This window comes from Galleria mellonella, unplaced genomic scaffold (genome assembly GCF_026898425.1).
Source record: "Galleria mellonella isolate WM207_F2 unplaced genomic scaffold, CSIRO_AGI_GalMel_v1 utg746, whole genome shotgun sequence".
Taxonomy (NCBI): domain Eukaryota; kingdom Metazoa; phylum Arthropoda; class Insecta; order Lepidoptera; family Pyralidae; genus Galleria; species Galleria mellonella.
In genome coordinates, this window is record NW_026442148.1 from 2,578,223 (window position 1) to 2,585,479 (window position 7,257).

The 7,257-nt window shown below is 36.3% G+C and overlaps 1 protein-coding gene across 1 annotated transcript; it reads left to right on the forward strand.

Moving 5' to 3' along the window:
• Window positions 1-582: 582 nt before the first annotated feature.
• On the forward strand, window positions 583-7,226 carry LOC113510498 (aldo-keto reductase AKR2E4-like). Its single transcript, XM_052901167.1, has 7 exons — window positions 583-739; window positions 2,372-2,461; window positions 3,034-3,210; window positions 3,718-3,834; window positions 4,794-4,961; window positions 5,502-5,705; window positions 6,834-7,226. The coding sequence occupies exons 1-7, from the start codon at window positions 692-694 to the stop codon at window positions 7,020-7,022; spliced, it is 993 nt and encodes a 330-aa protein (XP_052757127.1). The 5' UTR covers window positions 583-691; the 3' UTR covers window positions 7,023-7,226.
• Window positions 7,227-7,257: the final 31 nt, after the last annotated feature.

Sequence of the window (7,257 nt, forward strand, 5' to 3'; positions counted from 1 at the left end):
AATACTGAATTTAAAACGTAAGCGAAGCCGACACGAATAGAATAGGAATAGTCTTAATTCAAATAGACTTATCTCTAAGGGGGGAAGGGATTGTTAGTAATGTGGACCACCAGTCCCATTGCTAGCAATATACTCTGTCAGGTCGACCTTTCACCAGAGAGAGACTTTGTACAAAAGTCGATTGCTTGCGTACCTCTGTCCCATTCGTGTTTCTACCGTGAAGCAGTTGTGTTTGCATGGCTGTGTTTCGGTTTGAAGGATGGGATATGGCGTGAATTTACAGGGTACAGAGGAATAACACCTGAGTCCTCAGGAATGGCAACGCAAGGGGGGTATCATGGGCGAAACAGTATACTCTGATAAGTCCATTGTACCGCTCATGTCTATAGGCGACGGTTACCATTTTCCATCATCAGTCAGCTTGTTTGCCATTCTAAGTTGTATCAAAAAAAAGCCCATCATAATGAATTCACAGGGAATTAACCATGATAGTTTCATGGGGTAACCGCGAGGAGGTCGACCATTACTAACAATCCCTTTCCCCCCACTCAAGCCCAGTTGTTAGTGTGCAGTTGTACTTACATATTCTGCTGGTATGTTCGTGTGTTCGTGACTATCGGACGCGAAGCCTGTTTTGTTCTCCCACAGCGGTGTCGCGGAGTGAAGGCGAACTAGTGTAGCGACTATTGTAATGTTTACTCTGGTTTTTTGTACATTTTTTATTACAATACACACAGGCGTGAGTGAGAAGTTTTTTTTTTTTTCTAATTTATAACCAGTTCTTTGTTTTTTTTTTGTCTTTATTATCTAAATATAGCAAAAGCACTAATGTCACGGTCGTCAAGTTAATGATTTCGGTGCTTATTGCTATATTTACCTACTGTGTGGTTCCATGCTTTTCTTTTACAAGCTTTTATTCAACTTGCAATAAAAGCTTGTTTAAAATACTTATGTAATAATAATAATTAATTTTTTTATGCATATTATAACAGCAAACAAGCAGACTAAATCGAATTAAATACATTTGGCTTCTACTTTTATTTATTTCTCTTTTTATAGAATTTACAATGGCAAACAAGCTGACGGCCCACCTGATGGAAAGTGGTAACCGTCGCCTATAGACATGAGCAGTACCATGGACATAATAGAGTATACTGTTTCACCCATGATACCTGAGGACTCAGGTGTTATTCCTCTGTACCTTGTAAATTCACTGTCATATCACACCCTTCAAACCGAAACACAGCCATGCAAACACAGCTGCTTCACGGTAGAAACACGAATGGGACAGAGGTGGCCAAGCAAACGACTTTTGTACAAAGTCTAACTCTGGTCTCTTTTTATTTTGTTTTGTAAATGTAATTGTTGTCCATGAAGCTTTTTCTTCTTTCTTTTCTATGTATGTTTGTTTGTTTACATCAAATCTTGCGAACTGAATTAGAACCACTTCTTGATATCTGATTTTTTTTTTATAGATACCTTTAGTTGTAATGAGAATTCATTCTTAATACATATATATGCTCTTTATAGTTCCCTCCATAAGATTACAATAGTAAACTTATTATAAATATAAACAATTACAAGAAATGATCACAGTGAGAAAACAATGGGCGGCCTTATCGCTAAGAGCGATCTCTTGCAGGCAACCTTTACAGTGACTCTATCAATACGAATACTTTTCCAGTGAAGTTGGTCAGATACAGGTCAAATGTTTTATTCCTAAATAGAGTTGCCATAATGTGCATTTACTACTCAGTACATGGGAGAAATTACATTGCAGGGTTAAGTCGAAAAATAAAAATGATATAAAATCCCTACGAATATAATTCGTAATGATGTTTATCTTTACTGAATACTTATTTATATCTAAATATAGACATAAAATATCTTTTCATTTTTAAATCATTGAAAATGGCCGCCATATTAATGAATACAGTAGGTACATTAATTTATAAGCAACATGTATATGCCTTTGCGTATTTACGTAACATATTTATATTATATCAGAATAAATAGTTCCAAATTCAAATTTAATAAATTGCCCTGATCTGGGGAATTCTTATAAATTATAATATTAGTATTTTGCTCTAAATCTGAACAGTTTTTTTTTTATTTTTGTAGATGATCTTAAAAAAATTCGAGTCAGATAAGGCATTTAAGTACCCATACAAGTACTGGCCCGTATCCTCAGACTCGAATCAGTAATCGTTCTTTTTTTGAATGAGTTCTGAAAAAATCGAATACCAATAGAGGTCAGCTTAATACGTCTTGTATGCAAAATAGTGACGTGCCGAGTTAGTCGATAAATTAAACAATTAAATAGTAATTTTTAAATCGTAAATCAAAGTTAAGTATCCATCTTTCATTACAGTACGGGGTGACGGTTCCTACATTGAAATTGCTAGATGGCCGAGATATACCAACCATCGCCTTGGGGACGTGGCTTGGTAACAATACACAGGTGAGAATACTGCTTCGCAAAAAATAAGTAGCTTCAATCGTGAATCCATCCAAACTCCATTGTAATATTACGTGTTCACATATAGATTTTACTTTGTAACAAGCAGTTTTTTGCTCAACAGATAGAAACGACGACTCCTATCGTCATTAAATTATTAAACCTTATTAATTACAAAGAGAATTGTAAATTGATAACTAGCAAAAAAATGCCTTCATCCTCCAACTTTAAACTCAAAATGTATGTTTATTAGTTTGTTTAGATCAAATCTTACAGGCTATTCCTTCTAATCAATTTTGCTGTAATTTTGAATACACATACAATTAATACTTAGAATTAATTATGATGATAATGCAACTAACGTAATAATTTTAAAATGGCCGCCGCCACAAGATGGCGGATGGTGTTATGTTTTGTCCAATCTGTTAATGGGATCAAATGATAGAGCTTTAAAAATTACGTAACAATAAAATAAATAACATCATTTTAAAATGGCCACAACCACAAGATGGCGGACTACATTATAACAGCTTGTTATAAAATGTTTTTAAAGAGACTTGTTTTGGAAATTACAGGGTCGCGTGGAGCCAGTTGGTACAGAGGTGGAACAAGCTGTGAAGTGGGCGATAGACGCTGGCTACCGCCACATTGACACCGCCTTCGCTTACAAGATAGAAGACCAAGTTGGAAGGGCAGTTAATGCCAAGATAGGCGGAGAACTGAAGAGGGAAGATTTATTTATAACAACCAAGGTATAGTCAATTACAATAGAACATTTTTTGTGCGAATTAAAATGGCATTCAAGCTGACGGCTCACCTGATAAAAAGTGGTAACCGTCGCTTATAGACATGTACCATGAATATAACAGAGTACTCTTCATGTATTGTCATTCCTGAAGATGCCTCTGTACTTTTTAATTTCATTGCTATATCTCAAGAAACGTATCATAGATCTTAATAGAAATATATATATAAACAAACAATTGAATGAATGAATGAATGAATGAAAACTCTTTATTGTTCTCTTCAAAGAATGATACAGATTATAAACTTTTCACTATTCTTTTTTCTAATTTTCCTAGGAAATAAAGAAGAATATTTATTGTGTAACATAAAAAAATACTTACAATTATAATTTTTAACAAAAAAATAGTAACAAAAAAATCTAACTAAACCAACTAACAAAACCTGGCTAAACCAACTAAGGAAAATTGCATTTTAAATAGAAGCTCGTATTAACAAAAATATATCTATCGCAGCTGTGGAACGATGCCCACGCACTAGACGCGGTAGTACCGGCACTTCGGGAATCTCTACGAAGACTAAACTTGGACTATGTGGACTTGTACCTCATACATTGGCCCGTCGGACAGTTTGTGAGTAGAAACCATTAGAGTATTTCTTGTTGTTATGGAATAAAAATGGAATGATATCTCCACCTGCACTATCAGTATACGCTAGCGAGACATCTGTGAGGGATTATAGGAGAGGATTTCTAAACAGTTTACCAGGAATTAACCTTGGTGATTCCAGATTCCAGTTTTCTATCCAAGAAAGACTATTTAGAAGTCGATCCGACATAACTCTCTCTAACGGTAGTATGTTTAATTTTAATTGTACATAAGAAGTTACATGTAAGATTTAGAGATAAATATTGAGTTTACGGAGTCTGGTTATCTATAATCTAGCTCGAAGATCTGACAACCGATGAGGGAGAAAGATTCTTGAGTGGCAGCCTCGTACGGGCAAATGCAATATAGGACGACTCCCCACTAGATGGAGTGCCAACCTCAAATGCTTTGCAGACAGTCAGCGGATGCAGGTGGCTCAAGATCGTTCCTTATGGCAGTCTACGAGGGAAGCCTATGTTTAGCAATGGACAGATAATGGCTGAAACGATGATGATAAGTCTTGTTGTGTCATGAAACGAAATACTAAAAGTTCATCGAGTCTCTAGTGATACAACGGATGAAGGATTATAAACGCTAAAATTTTGTCCAAATAATCTTACCGTCAAACCTGTTTGACATAAATTTTAACGTTTTATTTGTATAATACTAACTGTGTGAACACGGCAGAGAATGGACCAACTCTTCCATTTCCTGGCTGTCGTAACGTCGTACGGTCGACGGATAGGCAGTAGCGTCCCTCTTAAAACATCACCAAAGCCTGACTGCGTGACAAGTACTGGCAAAACTCCTCTTTTGGGGGAAGCCTATGTTCAGCAACAGATAATTAACGGCTGGTATGCTGATGAAATGACTATATGTATATTAATTATTGATCAATAAAATCCTACATCGCTAAGATTTCTCCTCGTACCTTTCAATTCTAGAGTAACCTTACATATGACTACACTGACTACGTAGACACATGGAAGGGCATGATCGAAGCGAAGAAGCAAGGATTGGCAAAGTCAATAGGTGTGTCGAATTTCAATAGGCAACAAATTGACAGACTCATTGAAAATGGGCTCGAGACACCGGCGGTCCTACAAGTAGAGGTAAGTAATTATTATACTACTGGAAGCTTTAAGAGCTTCCTAAAACGCCGGCTGCACACTTACAGTCCATGCAGGTGTTCATGAGCGTTTAAACCTATATAATTTGTAATAGAATATCTTGGTATGGACATATCATAACGAAAGCCACATTTCAAAGTAAATGTTAAGTATGAAAGTGGATGGATGTAAAGAAAGAAAATGACTGAAGAAAAAGTGAACGGACTATATGAAAGGTGATATGCATAAAAGAGGAGTAAGCCCGGAAATGACAGTTGACAGGAATTTGTGAAAGAAGAAGACATATCACGCCGACCACAAATCACTATGCATTTTGGTATAAACGTAATATAAACGTAGATTAGATACAGAAGGATATATCCCGGTCAATAAACATATCCCAATCATGCAGACGAAGTATATATAATCACCACACACCATATATACATATATGTATATATATGATTATCCATCCCATCAGGGATCAAATTCTGGGAAATTTTTCTTGTTCATTAATTTTTATTTTATTTTTCCTTCTTTAAGATCAACCTCAACCTTCAACAGCCCGAGTTGCTATCATACTGCAAGGAGAAAAACATTATTGTCATGGGATACACACCATTCGGATCCATATTCCCGAGTAAGGCGAAGAGTGACGCGCCCCCGCCCAGAGTAGACGAGCCGGCTCTCGTGGAGATTGCCAGGAAGTATGAGAAAACTGTGCCGCAAGTGGTGCTGAGATATCTGGTAAGAATATCAGAGTAAGCCATTAGTGAAAAAATTATATATAATATATCTAACAATATAAGAAGGTAAGAAATGATAAGTGAGGATTAAAGCCCCTGCTTCAAACCTCACCATGATGGGCCAACTGACCTTAGTTCTCTCATTATGACGAATTTGATTAGAATTAAACACGACGGTTTCCTCCAATCCGAGTTTGTTCTGGAAAAACCACTTCTTGATCGGGTTGAAATTTTACAAATAGCGAGCATGCAAGCACACCATCGCTGTTGTAATGATAATATATTTCTGTTAATTGTCCAGCTTTTATTTTATCTCTATTTCCGCCCAATTGAAAAAGAAATGATATTTCAAAATTGTGCAATTTTTTTATACTACTACGGTAGCAAACAAGCATACGGCCCGTTTGTTAGTAAACCGGGTTACCGTAGCCTATAGATGCTTGTAACATCAGGGATGTCACCCAAATGTTGATGACCCTTAAGAAACCTTAATGCGCCCTTTTTGAAGAATTTTATGCTGTAGTCTTTAGAGAAAACCTCGGCTGGAAGATCATTCCGCAACCTGAGTTTCCGCAACCGGAAGGAAGCTCCTCTGAAACTGCACTGCGCGTGTCCTGATTCTCGTTCTAATGTGTCAGCTTGCTTCTATTACAGAAGCTTGTTCTCTCTAGTTCTCTATAACCTAGATCGTGTTTCACACAAACTAGGGCAAAAGGCATTGAGGGGCAATGCCCTACTTTAGAATGAAAAACCCAAGGAGTAAAGTTCTTTTGTCTTATCTTAAACTTGGGTCCAGCCACGGTCCAGTTTCATAATAATATTTAAAAATTGTGTTCCATAAAAAACAGACTTCAGTTGAAATAAATCCTTCACTTGTGACAGACTTCAATTGTGTTAATTTGATTTAAAAACTAAACTACTAAACCAATACCGAATCAAATTTCTATGAAACCAAATTATAAATATATATTTTTTGATAGAAAAGAATTTTCCAAATCCACATAACTCCATCAGGGTTACAAACATGAAAAAAATACAGCCGAATTGAGAACTTCCTTTTAAAATCGGTTGATTGATGTTTCTAAACAAACCTTGTTTAGAAGACAATGTACTTATTTTTTTTTTCCAGGTCGATATTGGAGTGGTTCCAATCCCCAAATCCTTGACAAAGTCGCGCATCGAACAGAACGTGGATATTTTCGACTTCAGCCTCACGCAACAGGATCGCGACTTGCTGAAGACTTACGATAAGGGTTACAGAACGATTCCGCAGCTAAAATGGCAGAGCCATCCATGTTACCCATTTGAAAAGAATTAATCGCCGTGATCCTAGCGCGTGATGCAAATCAGCAACATTATGTTATTCTTAACTTTCTGTCTATCTCCATTTTCTACTAAAAGCAGTTAACGTTAAGTTTGTATAACTATAAAATGATACATTACGAACTGTACTTATCAGACATATTTGTCAAATAGCTACGACTGACATAATTAAATAAATAAGTCTACACAATCATTTTAACACTGTGTTTTTCAGGCAAAAAAAAAACTGA